Genomic DNA, 19804 nt, shown 5'->3' on the forward strand with positions numbered 1-19804 from the left:
GGCGCTGAGGCAGCGGCTGCGGCGGCGGTGTCCAGCGCTCCCTCAGGCTCCACGTGCGGCCGGTGCTGGCATCGCTCCCCTAACTTCCGGTCCGGCGCTCTAGCCGGGGGTGACAACTTCCGGGGGGCGTGGCCGGATTCCGGGGGTCGGCGGCGCCGGTTGTTTCCAGGGCGCCTGGGAGCTGCAGGGGGAGATCAGAGCGCAATGGCTGAGATTATGCGCCGGTTTCCAGGTCCCAGGCTGGTCTGCATGTGTTCCAGATGACGCATGCGCAGTACAGCTGGGAACCTGAAATCACCATGGAGGCCAGCAGCTGAGCTCGGAAGGAGGACGAATCAGATGTCTTGAAGCCGGGTAAGATTGCTACTTAATGACTGACATCTGACAGCACACTTGACCCAGTAACATGGAAGGTGCTACTCGCCCAGACGTCCAATCCTTAGAGCTGCACACGGACCATGTGAGTAGTATGTGGTACGGGATGCATTCCAAAAAGTTAGTTCTGTACCTACAGGGATCTCCTTTACATTTCAGGATAAGGACATTCCCGAGAGGTCAACTACTAAAAAAAGGGACATGGCCACCATTGATACGCGACAGTTCCTCCAACTACAGGGAACTCAGAGCGGTCTGGGAAGCACTAAAAAGGTGCCAACACGAGCTTCAGGGACACCACATCCGAGTCTTCTCAGACAACTCGACCACGGTAGCTTTTCTCCTACATCAAGGAGGACCAAGGCACCGTCCACTTCAGGCACTAGCAGAAGAAATATTCTCCTGGGCGGAAAATACCGTAAAGTCCATCACGGCAGTACACCTAAAAGGTTCACAGAACCAAATAGCGGACTTTCTCAGCAGAGAGAAGGTACAGCCGTCAGAATGGTCTCTAAACGAAGAAATCTTTACTCAGTTAATCCAACAGTGGGGCACCCCACAAATAGATTTATTCGCCTCAAGGAGCAATACAAAAACGAAAGAATTCTTTTAGCTAAATCCAAGAGACAATCCAACTGGCATAGATGCATTGGCCCAACATTGGGATATGGAACTCGCATACGCGTTCCCGCCACTAGCCCTAATTCCCAGAGTTCTGAGGAAAATCCAGGAAAGTCTAGCGGTAGTGATCCTAATAGTGCCATATTGGCCCAAGAGGAGCTGGTTTCCTCTGCTGAAGTGGATGGCGGTGGAGGACCCAGTGTTACTACCACTGAGACGGGATCTTCTAATACAGGGACCATTGGTCCATCAAAATCTAAAGATGCTACAACTCTCAGCATGGATCTTGAAAGGGAGATCTTGAGATCAAAAGGACTGTCTGAGTCAGTTATCTCAACTATGAAAAAAAGTAGAAAGCCGGTGACCTCGGCTATATACCAGAAGATTTGGAAGAAATTTTGTGCACAGACCAATACTCCAATATCCATTCTCCAACAACCAGATATTCCTCAAATACTAAATTTTCTCCAAACAGGTTTTGATATGGGCTTGAGACCTAGTACGCTAAAGGTACAAATCTCAGCTTTAACTGCCTTTTATGACTATCCACTAGCAAATCATCCCTGGATAATGAGATTCATCAAAGCTACACAACGTCTTAGACAAACAATACGAAGCTCAGTACCCTCATGGAACCTCACTTTGGTGCTAAATGAGCTACGGAAAGCTCCGTACGAGCCACTTGATCAGGCAGACTTAAAATCTGTGACATTCAAGACTGTTTTCCTCGTCGCAATAACGACAGCAAGGCGAATAGGCGAAATTCAAGCCCTGTCCATAACAGATCCATACTTAAAGATACAGGAAGATTGCATCGTTTTAAAGTTGGATCCTTCATTTCTTCCAAAAGTTGTGACGGACTTTCACAGAAACCAGGAAATAGTTTTGCCTACGTTCTGCCAGAACTACAATAACGAAAAAGAACGTTCTCTTCATTCCCTGGATGTTAAGAGAACAGTATTGCAGTATCTAAAACTTACAGACAGCTGGAGAATTGACTCAAATCTCTTTATCCAGATGTCTGGGAAAAATAGAGGCAAAAAAGCCTCAAAAGCGACTCTGGCTAGATGGATCAAATCTACCATTTGCGCTGCGTATATTTCAGCCGGTGAATCTCCTCCAGATCACCTAAAAGCCCACTCACTGAGAGCAGTATCTGCTTCATGGGCAGAGAGTGCGGGTGCATCCATGGATCAAATTTGCCGGGCGGCAACTTGGTCTAGCTCAAATACCTTTTGCAAGCACTACAAGCTGGACGTTCTCTCAAAGCAGCAGACTAGCTTTGGGAGAAAAGTCCTCCAAGCTGTAATCCCGCCCTAATAGGAGTTATTTGGTATTTCTCCTGTGGTGCTGTCATGTGGACGACCTGGAAACTAGGAGTTAGTCATACCGGTAATGGTATTTCCAGGAGTCCATCATGACAGCACCCATTATTTGCCCCCCCTTGAACTCTTGTCTAATATGTGATACGAACATGTAGAGAGGAAGTTCAATAAAATTGTGTTGTATCCATCCTGATGTGGTACTTTGTAAAATCACTGAGGGGTGGAGGTTGGGAGGGGCTATTTAACCTCTTCTGTGTTCCTGTCCCTATCAAGGATATGAAGAGCAACCTCCTGTGGTGCTGTCATGATGGACTCCTGGAAATACCATTACCGGTATGACTAACTCCTAGTTTTTCGTTCCAACTCAAATTGGTCCTCTACTTCCACATCTTCCGGACCAGGCCGGGCACAACAAACCTTCCCCTTCATGGAGAGGCAGGCATAGGCAGTCAGGATCCAGGGGGTCCAGACCGGGCAGATCTCCCCGGTGGTATCCTCAGGATACCCTCAAAGTAGGCAGCCGCCTGCTTTCCTTCACCAACGCGTGGCTCTCGGTCGTTCACGACGAATGGGTCCGCGACCTAGTGTCCTCCAGATACAAGATAGAATTCTTCTCTCTTCCAACAAATCGTTTTTTCCTGTCTTCTCCTTCCAGTGCAAAGGCATCAGAGTTTTTTCAAGCCATAAGCTCTCTAAAAGAAGACGGGGTTATTATCCCGGTCCCTCAAAGCGAAAGGTTTCAAGGTTTTTATTCAAACCTGTTCATTGTCCCAAAGAAGGACGGTAGAGTTTGGCCCATACTGGACCTAAAACTGCGGAACAAGTTTGTCAGGGTACGACGGTTCCGAATGGAATCGCTTCGTTCTGTCATCGCCTCCATGGAAAAAGGCGAGTTACTGGCGTCTATAGACATCCAGGACGCGTACCTCCACATTCCAATTTTCCCTTCTCACCAGAGGTTCCGTCGCTTTGCAGTTCAGGAACAACACTTTCAATTTGTTGCTTTGCCTTTCGGCCTCGCCACCACTCCCAGGGTATTTACCAAGGTCATGGCGGCTGCCATGGCCATCCTTCACATAAGAGGCGTGGTGGTGCTATCCTATCTAGACGATATCCTCATCAAAGGCCCCTCTTTCCGCACCTGCAAGGAGGCTGTGAACATCACAATAGATTCTCTTTCTCGCCTGGGTTGGAAGATAAACTTCAAAAAATCTTCTCCAGTACCGGCTCAGCGAATTTCCTTTCTAGGAATGATACTGGACTCGTCCTAGGGGTTGTTGCTTCCCCCGGAAAAGATCTCAGCCTTACAACGGGAGGCTCAGAAGCTCTCTCAACCTCGCATTCACTCTCTGTGCTTCGGTATGAGAGTCCTCAGCAGGATGGTAGCAGCCTTGGAGGCGGTTCCATTTGTCCAATTACACCTCCCTCCCTTACAGCATGCCCTCCTGGCTGTTTGGGACGGGAACCTGTTCTCCCTCAACCGTCAGTTCTTCCTTCCCCAGCGAGTCAGACAGTCTCTCAGGTGGTGGACATTAAAGTCCTCATTGAATCAAGGGAAGTCTTTTCTTCCAGTACATTGGCGAGTTGTGACAACAGATGCCAGTCTTTTAGGCTGGGGAGTGGTGTTCTTACATCACACTGCTCAGGGCCGCTGGTCACTTCAGGAATCACGCATTCCGATCAACATCTTAGAAATTTGGGCAATCAGGTTAGCTCTTCTCCAATTCCATCCCTTCCTGGCGGGACGTCCCATCAGGATTCAGTCCAACAATGCCACTGCAGTGGCATACATCAACCGACAAGGAGGAACCCGCAGCATGGCCGCCATGAACGAGGTAGGCTACACTCTCCCTTGGGCCGAGGAAAACCGCTCAATGATTTCTGTGGTTCACATCCTGGGAGTGGACAATTGGGAGGCAGATTTCCTCAGTCGTCCAGGCCTCGACTCCGGGGAGTGGTCTCTTCATCCGGAGATCTTCCACCAGATCTGCTGTCATTGGGGAACTCCGGACGTGGATCTGATGGCCTCACGGCTAAATTCCAAGGTTCCCGACTTCATAGCTCGGTCCCACGATCCAGCAGCCATTAGGGTAGATGCACTCGTACTCCCGTGGCATCATTTTTAGCTTCCGTATATATTTCCCCTTCTCCCCTTACTGCCGAGAGTCATCAAGAAGATCTGAGCAGAAGAAGTACCGGTAATCCTGATTTCGCCAGATTGGCCACGCCGGGCGTGGTACGCGAAACTAGTTCAACTAGTCACCGATGTTCCCTGGCGATTACCGAATTGTGCAGACCTGCTATCACAGGGCCCCATTTACCACCAGAACTCCGAGGCCCTGTGTTTGATGGCATGGCCGTTGAGTCCTGGGTTCTAACCGAGGCAGGTTTCTCTCCGAAAGTCATCTCTACCATGATCAGCGCTAGAAAGCCTATGTCTATGCGCATTTATCATTGCACTTGGAACGTTCTCCTCTTGAATTTTCCTTTCCTTCCATCCTCGAATTTTTACAAACGGGTTTGGACTTAGGTCTCGCCCTTAGTTCTCTCAAGGGGCAGATTTCAGTCCTGTCCGTTCTGTTCCAACGCAGGATTGCCAACAGATTACAAGTGAAGACATTCATTCAGGGAGTCTCCCATAAGATGCCGTTGGAACCACGGGACCTTAATCTGGTCCTCGGAGTCTTGCAAGAAGCTCCTTTCGAACCTCTACAGGAGGTTTCCCTGTCCTTTCTTTCATGGAAGGTTCCCTTCCTGGTTGCGGTCACGTCCATTAGACGAGTCTCAGAGCTAGCGGCTTTGTCTTGTCAAGTTCCGTTCCTGATTTTTCATCAGGATAAGGTGGTTTTGAGAACATCCCCATCCTTTTTGCCAAAAGTTGTCTCATCCTTTCATCTCAATCAGGAGATTGTCTTACCGTCTCTCTGTCCGGCACCAGTATATTGTATCGAGAAGGCCCTCCACACACTTGATTTAGTGAGAGCTCTCAAGAGATATGTCTCGCGGACGGCGTCCTTCCGCAGGTCGGATGCCCTGTTTGTGCTCCCGGGTTTTCCGCTTCCAAGGCGACAATGGCCAAATGGATTCGTTCAGCTATTCAGGAGTGCTAGCGAGTCAGAGGTCATCCTGTCCCTGCAGGGATTAAGGCTCATTCCACTTGGTCAGTGGGTGCGTCTTGGGCCATCCGGCACCAAACTTCGGCAGCCCAAGTTTGCAGAGCTGCGACCTGGTCCAGTCTGCATATGTTTACATAATATTACCATATTCATTCTCAGGCCTCGGCAGATGCGACCGTCGGCAGACGAATTATGCAGGCGGCTGTGCCGCATCTGTAACCTGTGGGTACAAGGAGCAATTACAGTTGATTGTTCCCCCCCCAGGGACTGCTTTAGGACGTCCCATGGTCCTGTGTCCCCCAATGAGGCGTAGGAGAAAAAGGGATTTTTGTGTACGCACCGTAAAATCCTTTTCTCCGAGCCAATCATTGGGGACACCCACCCTGTTAGCCTAACGGCTTTGGTTTTCTGTGTTGGCTTGATTTTGACATAGTTCATCCTGGTTAAATGTTAAGCTCCTACTGCTTTGTTACCGACCTGGTTCACTTGGAGCCAGCAGGAGGGTGTATACTGCAGGGGAGGAGCTATTCTTTCTGTATTACTTAGTGTCCTCCTGGTGGCAGCAGCATAACACCCATGGTCCTGTGTCCCCCAATGATTGGCTCGTAGAAAAGGATTTTACGGCGAGTACACAAAAATCCCTTTTTTTACGGGGTAATTGTACTTTTGAATGACACCATTCATTTTATCATGTGATGCACTGGAAAGTGGGAAAAAAGTTGCCAAAAAAGGGCAATTCCATTATTGTTTTTAGGCTGTTTTATTTACCATGTTTACTATACAGTAAAACTGACCTGGCAATATGATTTTCCAGGTCAGTACGATTACACAGATACCAAATATGTATGTATTGCAGATGTAGAACAGCCGCGAGACATGCGGCCGTGAAGACGTGAGCATTTTTTTCGAGCATGCCGAAAATACTCGATTAGGACACAAGCTTGTTCGGATAACACCTTATCTGAGCACGCTCGCTAATCACTACTCAGTTTCCTTTTTGCAGACAGTCAGTCCACACAGATAAAGGACACATGAAAATACATATTGATTTTATTGGGTGCGTGATCTAGCCATAAAAATACCGAGTAGCACACATACCCCAAAAACTGGCAAGTGAAAGCTGCCTCAAGCTCAGTTCCCACTAGAGTCGTACATTCTGCTTATAATTAAAGACATGATAACGTGCCAGACCCATCCGACATGAAATACAGATCACATTTTGGCTGAAAGTATAGGGCATGTTGTGCTCTCATTGCTGTCAAAATTGAAGTCACACCACTCCGAGCATAGCCCTACTTACCATTAATGCAAAATGTACAGAAGTGATAATACTTAAAGACATAATCTGCTTATAAAAGAGGCTAAGAAAAATAACCTTGTACTGTACTGGCCAGTCCAGGTTTATTAAACCCTGAGAGGGTCAATTCACAGCCTAGTCTTCTGTTTAGAAATAAAATTTGCACAAATTCAAGGACACCTCAAATATCTGAAATAAGTTACAGACACAGCTTGAATTGCACTTAAAAGGATTAAGGCACATTTGAGAGCAGCGTAATGTAGGGGCAGAAATCCTGACTCCAGTGAGGCATCACTTACTGGGCTGCTTGCTGCAGTTTATATAGCTTAACAGTTCATCTGCTGCAAATCTAGCAGTTCTCTGATTAACAGCTGTGTACACTGTGCGTAGGCAGAAAGCTGTCAATCAGTGGTAAAGTTGGGATTATAAAGAGCACATGGATATGTAGGACTACATGGCAGGAGGATTTATAGTCCTCTAGTGGCAATCTGCTGATAAAATAGTGATTTAATCAAAACTACAGCAAGCAGCCCAGTAAGTGACACATTGCTGGAATCAGGATCTCCATCTTTGCATTATGTTGGTCTCTAATGAGATGGAAAAATCTGGCATCAGATTCCCCTTTACTAGTTATACATAATGCTATTTCAGCGATTACTATGCACTCATCAACACAATGTAAGATAATGCCCATTGACGAGTGATTTCCGCTACACAGGCGTCATACCTTTGCTGCCGGTCCATGACCTCAAACTTAATCGCACTCCAGCGTCTGTTCAGACTTGTCAGTTTCTCCTGCAGGAATTGTCCATCAGTGGCGGAGAGATGCTGTATGATCCCTTCCCCGCTCTGGTTGAGAATGGTAAAGCTGAGCTGCTGAGTGCTGATTCCTTCCTCAAGCTCCTGACAAAATGAAGCAGAAGAGTCAGAAAGCTACCTGCTGAGGCCTGTATGTCTGGGATCCGCACATCAACACAATGGCAAGTAAATGCTGAAGCGTAAAATAATCTGCTTTCGTGAAACCATTCGCCTTGCCGTTCTCAGAAGTGTTTTGATCTATTTAAACTGTAAAAGGAAAATGACACCCATGAAATTAGGTTTTAACTTGGTTTCATTTCAATGTATAGTTTCTTTTTAGTTCGTGTTGCAGACTGAAAATGTCCAATGGTAATGTCCCCATCCTAAGAGTGCAATGAAGGCTTTATTGTGATGCACATTTTATCTGTACATAAACATCTGCATATAAACCTTTCTCAAATCTCAAGATATCGGAGCAGCGTCTTGGTCCTGGCACCTACACTGCCAGACTGAGGCACAGATAAAGGTCAGACTCCCTCCTTCATACTCATCAATGGTCACGTGCTGCTGGCATAGGAAGCTCTAGTCCATTGCAAACGTAGAGCTGCGTGGAATCCAGGACTTGGTCTAGAATCTTTACAACAGTTCATTTTTTTTTCAATTTAAAGGGTTTGTCCACTACTAGGACATCCCCTTCTCAATCTGAATGTTTGCTCCCGTTAGAATAAAAACACCTATACTCACCCTCTGTGTCGGCGCCACTCCAGCTGTGTTGGCACTCGCTTTCCCGGGGCTCACGTAAGGCTGCTATGTCACACAATCAGCGCTGGCAGTACTGTCTCCACCTTCAGATGTATAAATAAGAAGCGGCCAGTTGCAGCTCTCGTTTCCTGTTATACATAAGAACGCGGGGACAGTGATGCCAGCACCGATGCCAACAACCTCACGTGAGCCCTGAGAATGCTCGCGCCAACAACGATAGAACGGCGCCAGCACGGGAGGCGAGTATAAGTATTCTTACTTTAATGGGGGCAAACATTCAGGTTGAGAAGGGGATGTCCTAGTAATGGACAACCCCTTCAAGTATATTCGTAAGTATTTGCTTTTTTTCCCTTATGCACATGTTTTTTTAAGCTAAAAAATTGACCACGTCATGGGTGCATCTGGCTCTAGTCACGGAACTATAGCTTTATATTCTATATTTATGCAGATAATTAGTTTGATTTTATATGCAAATGAAAGTTCCTTTTGAGGCCAATGACTGAATGAACCATTCCATCCCATTAAATCCCAGGCCGTGGACGTACCCACTGACACCGCGCATGCACACACAGTGTCAGTGAGGGAACACTCTGCTCCCTCTCTCCTGTCTGCAGCAGGCACTAGTGAGCAGCCACTGCAGACAGGAGAGAGGGATGAGAGCATGCCTGGTCGGCTTTTGCAGTGTCAGTGTGGATGTGCAGGGTTGGTGAGTCAATTCAGACTGCGCTCACTCAGGTCAAGTGAATACTGTCAAGCTAATGGGTGGTCCGTGGCAAGTTGACAGAGTGGGTGGAATGATGCTCTCAGCCCCTGACTCGGGACATTTGCCTCTAGCTGGTTTGATTCTGACCAAGAATAAAATCTGCAGGGAGTTTGTATACTCTCATAGTTTCTCCAAATACATACTCATAGGTTAATTGTTTTTCTATGGAATTGGCCTTAGTTGAGTGGTTTTGAGACAGAAATATTAGATTGAAGGCACTATTTATAGCTCATTATTTGGTCAGTATATCTGGGTCAAAATCAGGAGTGGACCCTACAGGAAGAGACATTACAACGATCTTCATACCTCTTACAGGTTTTGGGGCCACTCCTGGTTTTGGATTAAAAGTAGAAATCCAAAATACTGATGTGTGAAGATCGACTAGAAACAGGGACTGTTGTGAATGGTGGCAGCTAATTTACAGCTTTGGAGAACACGTTGGCACTATATAAGTCACAGAAAATGAATCAAAATAATCAACGTTGTGATAACTAAATACCCCTCTCATGTTAAACGTGAAAAATGCATACCTGAAATAAAAAAAAAGAACTAGTATACACATATAAGTGATCTAATTATTGGCTTCCCATTATAAATCAAATAAAATGAATGGTATTCCTTTCATAAAAACATAACTATATTAGTCTCAGTGATTTGTAATTTACCCGCTGATGAATTTGGGCTTTTTCCAAATCCAAGTTGCCTCCTGACGTTTGGGCCTGGGCTAGCAAACCCTCAGCTTCCTTAGTCCACCGAGTAAGGTCATTCAGGTCACAATGGAACTGCCGCCATTCTTCCTGCGCTCTGTCAAATCGACTTAAGAAAAAAAAATTCCAATTATTAAATAAGTACAGTTGCTTACTAGTTACACTATATACATAAAAAGTAAAAAAAGGACAAAACAATACAATTGTATAATTGCTATTGATCATCTCGTATAATGATTGATATATGTGCTGTGTGTAATTCTGCCTTTGTAAGTAAATGGGCCAAAATAACATTTTCACACACTTGGATGCCAGAAAGGAGGACCAGGATATGGTGCCGTCTTTGCCACGGAGATAAATCAATGTTCCTTGTAGGTTAAAACGTTATTCACACTGATATAAAACAAATAAAATCTATATCCTCGCGGGCAGGGTCCTCATTCCTCCTGTACCAGTTATGACTTGTATTGTTTAAGATTATTGTACTTGTTTTCATTATGTATACCCCTCCTCACATGTAAAGCGCCATGGAATAAATGGCGCTATAACAATAAATAATAATAATAATAATAATAATAATATACACAAGGCGTTTCGGCTGGTTGCAGCCTTCTTCAGGTGGCAAAGACGCTTCCTGGTCCTCTTTTCTGGCATCCATGTTGTGGGATACTCCTGTTTCAGGATCCAGTGCCTCCTCGCCAGGGAGGCAGCCGTCTTCTGCAAATACAGCCATACTTCAAACGAGAGTTGCATCTCTGTTTGCACAACTGCATCAGGGGAGCAATTTCCTATAGATACCGTCTCAATTAACCCCTTAGTGACAGAGCCAATTTGGTACTTAATGACCAGGCCAATTTTTGCAATTCTGACCACTGTCACTTTATGAGGTTATAACTCTGGAACGCTTCAACGGATCCCGCTGATTCTGAGACTGTTTTTTCGTGACATATTGTACTTCATGTTAGTGGTAACATTTCTTCGATATTACTTGCGATTATTTATGAAAAAAACGGAAATATGGCGAAAATTTTTAAAATTTTGCAATTTTCAAACTTTGTATTTTTATGCCCTTAAATCAGAGAGATATGTCATGAAAAATAGTTAATAAATAACATTTCCCACATGTCTACTTTACATCAGCACAATTTTGGAAACAAAATTTTTTTTTGTTAGGGAGTTATAAGGGTTAAAAGTTGACCAGCAATTTCTCATTTTTACAACACCATTTTTTTTTAGGGACCACATCACATTTGAAGTCATTTTGAGGGGTCTATATGATAGAAAATAATGAAGTGTGACAACATTCTAAAAACTACACCCCTCAAGGTTCTCAAAACCACATTCAAGAAGTTTATTAACCCTTTACGTGCTTCACAGGAACTGAAACAATGTGGAAGGAAAAAATGAACATTTAACTTTTTTTTGCAAACATCTTAATTCAGAACCATTTTTTTTATTTTCACAAGTGTAAAAACAGAAATGTAACCATAAATTTTGTTATGCAATTTCTCCTGAATACGCCAATACCCCATATGTGGGGGTAAACCACTGTTAGGGCGCACCGCAGAACTTAGAAGTGAAGGAGCGCCGTTTGACTTTTTCAATGCAGAATTGGCTGGAATTGAGATCGGACACCATGTCACATTTAGAGAGCCCCTGATGTACCTAAACAGTGGAAACTCCCCACAAGTGACACCATTTTGGAAACTAGACCCCTTAAGGAACTTATCTAGATGTGTGGTGAGCACTTTGAACCCCCAAGTGCTTCACAGAAGTTTATAACGTAGAGCCGTGAAAATAAAAAATCGCTTTTGTTTACACAAAAATGATCTTTTTGCCCACAAATTCTTATTTTCAGAAGAGTAACAGGAGAAATTAGACCACAAAAGTTGTTGAGCAATTTCTCCTGAGTACGCTGATACCCAATATGTGGGGGTAAACAACTGTTAGGGCGCACCGCAGAGCTTGGAAGAGAAGGAGTGCCGTTTTACTTTTTCAATGTAGAATTGGCTGGAATTGAGATTGGACGCCATGTCGCGTTTGGAGAGCCCCTGATGTGCCTAAACAGTGGAAACCCCCCACAAGTGACACCATTTTGGAAACTAGACCCCTTAAGGAACTTATCTAGATGTGTGGCGAGCACTTTGAACCCCCATGTGCTTCACAGAAGTTTATAACGTAGAGCCGTGAAAAAAAAAAATTGCATTTTTTCTACAAAAATGATCTTTTTGCCCACAAATTTTTATTTTCACAAGGGTAACAGGAGAAATTAGACCACTAAAGTTGTTCTGCAATTTCTCCTGAGTACGTCGATACCCAATATGTGGGGGTAAACCACTGTTTGGGCGCACCGCAGAGCTTGGAAGAGAAAGAGTGCCGTTTTACTTTTTCAATGTAGAATTGGCTGGAATTGAGATCGGACGCCATGTCGCGTTTGGAGAGCCCCTGATGTGCCTAAACAGTAGAAATCCCCCACAAGTGACCCCATTTTGGAAACTAGACCCCCCATGGAACTTATCTAGATGTGTGGTGAGAACCTTGAATGCCCAAGTGCTTCACAGAAGTTTATAATGCAGAGCCGTGAAAATAAAAAATATTTTTTTTTCCACAAAAAAGATTTTTTAGCCACCAAATTTTTATTTTCACAAGGGTAACAAGAGAAATTGGACCCCAAAAGTTGTTGTCCAATTTGTCCTGAGTATGCTGGTACCCCATATGTGGGGGTAAACCACTGTTTGGGCGCACGGCAGAGCTCGGAAGGAAGGAGCGCCGTTTTGGAATGCAGACTTTGATAGAATGGTCTGCGGGTATTATGTTGCGTTTGCAGAGCCCCTGATGTACCTAACCAGTAGAAACCCTCCACAAGTGACCCCATTTTGGAAACTAGACCCCCCAAGGAACTTATCTAGATGTGTGGTGAGAACTTTGAATGCCCAAGTGCTTCACAGAAGTTTATAATGCAGAGCCGTGAAAATAAAAAATATTATTTTTTTCCACAAAAAAGATATTGTAGCCCCCAAGTTTTTATTTTCACAAGGGTAACAGGAGAAATTGGACTGCAATAGTTGTTGTCCAATTTATCCCGAGTACGCTGATGCGCCATATGTGGGGGTAAACCACTGTTTGGGCGCACGGCAGAGCTCGGAAGGGAAGGAGCGCCTTTTTGGAATGCAGACTTTGATAGAATGGTCTGTGGGCATTATGTTGCGATTGCAGAGCCCCTGATGTACCTAAACTGTAGTAACCCCCCACAAGTGACCCCATTTTGGAAACTAGACCCCCAAGGAACTTATCTAGATGTGTGGTGAGAACTTTGAATGCCCAAGTGCTTCACAGAAGTTTAGAATGCAGAGTCGTGAAAATAAAAAATATTATTTTTTTCACAAAAAAGATTTTGTAGCCCCCAAGTTTTTATTTTCACAAGGGTAACAAGAGAAATTGGACCCCAGAAGTTGTTGTCCAATTTATCCCGAGTACGCTGATGCCCCATATGTGGGGGTAACCCACTGTTTGGGCGCACGGCAGAGCTCAGAAGGGAGGGAGCACCATTTGACTTTTTGAGCGCAAAATTGGCTGTCGTATTTGGAGACCCCCTGATGTACCTAAACAGTGGAAACCCCCCAATTCTAGCTCCAACCCTAACCCCAACACACCCCTAACCCTAATCTCAACCTCATCCATAATCCTAATCACTAACCCTAACCATAATCACAACCCTTACCCCAAAACAACCCTAATGTCAACCCTAACCATAACCCTAATCAAAACCCTAAATCCAACACACCCCTAATCCTAATCTCAACCCTAACCTCAAACCTAACCCTAATCCCAATACACCCCTAATCACAACCCTAACCTTAACCCTAATCCCAAACCTAACCCTAATCCCAAGCGTAACCCTAATTCCAACCCTAACCCTAATACGAACCCTAATCCAAACCCTAACCCTAATCCCAGCTCTAACCCTAACTTTAGCCCCAACCCTAGCCCTAACTTTAGCCCCAACCCTAACCCTAGCCCTAGGGCTACTTTCACACTTGCGTCGTTTGGCATTCCGTCGCAATCCGTCGTTTTGGACAAGAAACGGATCCTGCAAATGTGCCCGCAGGATGCGTTTTTTGCCCATAGACTTGTATTACCGACGGATCGTGACGGATGGCCACACGTCGCGTCCGTCGTGCACTGGATCAGTTGTGTTTTGGCGGAGCGTAGGCACAAAAAAAGTTCAATGAAACGTTTTTTTGTACGTCGCATCCGCCATTTCTGACCGCGCATGCGTGGCCGTAACTCCGCCCCCTCCTCCCCAGGACATAGATTGGGCAGCGGATGTGTTGAAAAACTACAGCTGCTGCCCACGTTGTGCACAATTTTCACAACGTGCGTCGGTATGTCGGGCCGACGCATTGCGACGGCCCCGTACCGACGTAAGTGTGAAAGAAGCCTAACCCTAAGTTTAGCCCCAACCCTAACCCTAAATTTAGCCCCAACCCTAAACCTAAATTTAGCCCCAACCCTAACCCTAAATTTAGCCCCAACCCTAGCCCTAACCCTAGCCCTACCCCTAACCTAACCCTACCCCTAACCCTACCCCTAACCTAACCCTACCCCTAACCTAACCCTAACCTAACCCTACCCCTAACCCTAACCTAACCCTACCCCTAACCCTACCCCTAACCCTACCCCTAACCCTACCCCTAACCCTACCCCTAACTCTACCCCTAACCCTAACCCTAACCCTACCCCTAACCCTAACCTAACCCTACCCCTAACCCTAACCTTCCCCTAACCCTAACCTAACCCTACCCCTAACCCTACCCCTAACCTAACCCTACCCCTAACCCTAACCCTACCCCTAACCCTAATTTTAGCCCCAACTGCTGTTCTCCTGCCGGCCGGCAGATGGAGACAGATGGCGGGCGCACTGGGCATGCGTCCGCCATGTTCTGCTGCCGGCGGCCAGGAGGAGCAGCAAGAGGATCCAGGGACCTAGGTGAGTATGCTAGGGTCCCCGAATCCCCCTATTTCTCTGTCCTCTGATGTGCGATCACATCAGAGGACAGAGAATTACACTTTACTTTTTTTTTTTTTTTTTTGCGGTCGCCGGTAAACAGTTAATTACCGGCGATCGCAAAACAGGGGTCGGTAATACCGACCCCGATCGTGCTCTTTGGGGTCTCGGCTACCCCCGGCAGCCGAGACCCCAAAGATTCTCCCGGTGCCGGCCGGCGGGCGCACTGCGCATGCGCCCGCCATTTTGAAGATGGCGGCGCCCACCGGGAGACACGAGGAGCATCGGGGGAGCTAGGTGAGTATTGGGGGGCCACCTGGGACCCCTTTTCTCTGTCCTCCGATGTGCGATCACATCGGAGGACAGAGAAATTAAAAAGAGATCGCTTTTTTTTTTTTTTTTTTTTTTTTGCGATCGCCGGTAAACGGTTAATTACCGGCGATCGCAAATGCGGGGTGGGTTAAAAACCCCCCGAATCATGTTCTCTGGGGTCTCGGCTACCCTCGGCAGCCGAGACCCCGGAGAAAATCGGCCTCTGGGGGGCGCTATGGACTTTTTCCGTTAAAAGGCGTATCGGCGGTCGCTAAGGGGTTAATTAAATCTTACTAAGCTTAGATACACACTTATTATTTCTACTCAGGCTAGGGTCAAATGACCATATGTTTGCCAGTCAAAAAAAAAAACAGTGCTAGTCACATTGTGACAGAGTCACTGGTGAAGTGATGAAGGGGAGATACAATGTGCATGATGGCATCAGTGATGTAAAACCAGAATAGTTTCCTCCAGCACACTGCGTGTTGGGATGGTTTATATAAAGTTGTATGATGGGCTGGTTTTAGTGGACCTCCGTAGAGAGGGTGGGATGAAGTCCACATATGTCCCCCTGTAGTGTCCTTACAGGACCTGTGTGATGTCAGGATCATGTGATCAGTCACATGATGGAGGGATTACAAGGTCTGGGCTTAAATAGCTGACCGCCAAAGCCTTCAGTGTTCAGCGGTTCCTGGAGAGATAGGACTCCACGAAGGTGTGTGCTCAATGTGAACAATGGATATTGCTGTCGGTGATAGAGCTGATCCCACTAGAAAAAGTACTGTGTTTTTTTGATTCTTTGTTCTGCTGTGTTGCCCAGAGGGCTGTCTTTATTTTCCCAGCTTGGTTTATGCTGCTACAATAAACCAAGCCTTTTCTTCTTAAAGAGACTGTGTTCCAGTTATACCTCTGTGTCCAGCCAAGTGAGCTGTTCTACCACAATATTCTGATCAGAGTGGGATCCGCTTTTCTCAGATGTGGACAATAAAAAAAACCAAAAAGTTTCTCAATCTTCTCTATTCTGACAGTCCATGAAAATCATAGTGCACTTTGAGTGCAGTGCGTTTTTTTCAGGACCCATGGACTTGAATGACCGAGTGCGACCCAATTACAAGAGGCAAATTGTGCACGCTGAGGTCTGAGAAAAAAATTGGACATGCTCACAACCTCACTGAGTAACATTGGTCAAACTCTGATTCAATGTTTTGACGTTTCACACTTGGAACAATGCTACAGTTGTCTGTTCAAGCCCTTAGAGTGGACAATTAGATGGTTTAAGAAACAAGATCTTTACAAGCTTGAGATTCCTGTAACGCCTCATGACTGGTAACTGTCAAACCTCCAAAGTGTCCATTTTTTAGAGAAACAAAGCTTCTTTTTGACCCCAACCCTTCTGTACACCTGAGCTATCTCTATGTCTTGCAACCGATACACAGACTTGCATTATACAGATTGCCCCATCTGGAAAATATCTTCTCTATTTGTGGCCATTTGGGCAAATACAAGGTGTGGGCAGATTTACAGCCAGTGCTTACATTATAACTTATAAGGCCATGTTCAGAAATGGCAGGTTTATTGCATATTTTCTTGTTATTTTGTTGTTTATGGACCTCACCTGCTAATATTCATAATAATAATTTAAAAGGTCCTAAGATATGGACCAAAGGAACTTCCATAACATGCATACACAATAAATAGACAATCTACTCTGTACGATGGGGTGCCCTGATCATTTGTTCAGATGTATGACAGGGTCACTGGCACAATATATGAGGGAAGATATGTGTCACTGCATGTAATGGTATTTTTTATGAGTATTTTCCTCCAGCACACTAGGTGTTGTGACGGTTATGTTAAAGTTGCATGCATTGGCTGGTTTTATGTGGACATCTATAGAGTGGGTGGGAAGATGTCCACCTTATCTCCACCGGCATGTGCTGACAGGACCTGTGTGTTATCACAGTCATGTGATGAGTCACATGGTCTGGGTTTCAATAGCTGGACTTCAGAGTCAGTCGGTGGGTTGTGGTTTGGAGAGGAATAGACTCCAAACGGTGGCTCCAGGTGGAGCTGAAGACAGACGGACTTGTTTTGCCGTTAAGCCATGGTTACTTTGCTGAACCTTGCTATCCTGTTCCACAATAAACCAGCAGGTGATTTACCACGAGAAGTGTTCCTGTGTCTACCTCTGAAGCAGCTGAGTGAGTCAACCCCTCACAGATGTTAGTGGGTAATTTTCATTTCAATATGCCTACTTTGCTAAGCATCCGCAGTAGGCGCCAGCTGCTTATTCCGGTCACAGCTCATAAAAAAAGTAATTAGGAAAACACTTCTGGAATTCTGGTGGTGCACAAGTAGGATACCCAAATCCATCAACTGAGATGTGCCAAGTATTTCTACATCGTACCTCTCAGAAGAAAACGGGGGTGGAGGGCACCATCGTATTATCACAGACTGGGATCCACCTGGAGTATGTCAAGCCAGAGTAATGAAAAAGGAGAAAAGAGACATCCTAAATGTATAATATCATAAATTTTATTAAGGTCAAACAAGACACTGCAAACAATTAAAAGCATTTAAAAAAACAAAGCGGCCCATATCCCAAATAGGGAATACCCCCCAAGACCCAAAAGTGGCTTCATACCTGCCCACGAAAAAGAACAGCACTAGTCCGGTAAGAAGTCAGTCATGGGGGGCAAGGAGACGCCCAACGCGTGTCGCCACGGAGTGGCTTCGTCAGGGGCGGAAGTCCGCGACACGCGTTGGGCGTCTCCTTGCCCCCCGTGACTGACTTCTTACCGGACTAGTGCTGTTCTTTTTTGTGGCAGGTTCTATATGGCGCTTGAACTCTCGCTTGTCTTTATCTTTATACCACCACCTTTATGCCTTCCCCTTATCGGCTAGATTTAGCTATTGCTTATAGGCAGGTTGTTACCTGATCTTAAATACTCTATCTATGCATGTGTCTTCTATCTGCCGTATTTGTGGTTTAGGCGTCGCCCTGCATCTTATGTTGTACTCATGCTACACTACTCACAGGTAGTTGGAGGTTGTTCTTTGGCTAATTATGCATATGGGATGTGTACACATTTAAAGTATTAGACCTATCTACCTTGGGATACTGCCCTACCTGTATATTATTGGTACATTTTATGTGTGGGCCATTTTTGGGAGCTCCATTCTCTATCCATTATGGTTATAGTCTCTATACGCCTATAGAGCACACTTTATTGTTTCGAGCCCGGAACAGCTGTTTATTGTATATTCATTGATACCATATACTGTAATGTGAATCTACATGCTATTCTATACATGTATGCATTTCCTGGTATGAAGCCACTTTTGGGTCTTGGGGTGTATTCCCTATTTGGGATATGTGCCGCTTTGGTTTTTTAAATGTTTTTAATTGTTTGCAGTGTCTTGTTTGACCTTATAAAATTTATGATATTATACATTTAGGATTTATTTTTGGTGATCCCTGGTGTTGTGTATGTCTCTTTTCTCCTTTTTCATTACATCGTACCTCTCATAACAAGACACAAGCACACCCAACTAGGCTCAGCATGCATGCATATGGAGGAGTAATGGCTGCCTGCTGACCCAGCATTTGGCAGATGTATGGCCGTCTTTGGAGAATTCAATGACGATTGTCACAGTAGGCTTCTCTGGAACCCCGAATAACATGTGTGAGTCCTCGGTATCTCTAGATTTCATTTTCAATTTTTCACTTCATATGAAGTTGTATAATTAGAGCATTGAGTGTAAAGTAAAAGGCTTACATCTGGGATCCCACAGGTATTTAGTTGAATTATTAGTCACAGAGAAAATAGCATTTTGCAAACTCTTTCTGAGCCATTTTCATGAGCACTACCTCGGTCTTACCTCTTACGCTCATTGAACAGTCTGTTGATTCGATCCCATTCTGCGTTGACTTGGGTCAGCGATTCTCCTATTTGTATGGCTTCTGGTCCTGAGGCTTCCAAAATCACATCAGGTTGCTTCTCATGTATAGATGCGATTTGCTCTCCTAGTCTATCAAGTGCATCCTTTATGTTCTAAAAAGAAAAAAAATAACATCAAATGGTGTACAAGCTGGCGAGCCTGGCCTGAATTAAAGGTAAAGAGTAAATACCTGTACATACAAAAGTTATTCACAAATTATTCAGGCTAGGACTACATCTGGGAGATGAGAGGAAATATAAAACCTATTCTGCTTTTTTACATGGATCTTTAAAGAAACCCTCCTATCAAAATTGTTATTCTCTTAATATATTACAGTCATCGTATTATGTAGCACTGTGCACTTACAATTGCCCATTTTGTAATGACTGTATATAATATATGAGTTTCACTTTTTGTATTGAAGAACTGAAATAAATTAACTTTTTGATGACATTCCAACTTAGTGAGAAGCACTTTTACCAACACCATATACTTTACATTAAAAACAGCATTTCCATATGATGTTTGACCTATAGGACACACCAATTTGAATAACTGCATTTTTTTGCTGTCAGCCAGCAAATAAATCACTTTGTAGTATTGCTATTTGGCTAATAAAATAAAACATATATATATATATATATATATATATATATATATATATATATATATATATATATATATGTATAAAAAGCACTTGATTGTCTAAGGTGTACTATATAAAAGGGAATTTGTCATCATGTCTTTGATATCTAATCTGAGAGCAGGGTAATTTGGT

The 19804-nt window shown here is 44.7% G+C and overlaps 1 protein-coding gene across 2 annotated transcripts in view; it reads right to left on the minus strand.

Moving 5' to 3' along the window:
* UTRN (utrophin) overlaps positions 1-19804 on the minus strand; it is a 930516-nt gene that overhangs the window by 559918 nt on the left and 350794 nt on the right. For both annotated transcript variants that reach the window (XM_069769124.1, XM_069769123.1), the window contains exons 43-45: positions 18967-19139; positions 9723-9873; positions 7462-7637 (exon numbers count right to left, since the gene is read on the minus strand). In XM_069769124.1, the coding sequence (XP_069625225.1) occupies positions 7462-7637; positions 9723-9873; positions 18967-19139 (500 nt within the window). The remainder of the gene's footprint in view (positions 1-7461; positions 7638-9722; positions 9874-18966; positions 19140-19804) is intronic.

Source organism: Ranitomeya imitator, chromosome 5, assembly GCF_032444005.1.
Source record: "Ranitomeya imitator isolate aRanImi1 chromosome 5, aRanImi1.pri, whole genome shotgun sequence".
In the NCBI taxonomy this organism is placed as follows: domain Eukaryota; kingdom Metazoa; phylum Chordata; class Amphibia; order Anura; family Dendrobatidae; genus Ranitomeya; species Ranitomeya imitator.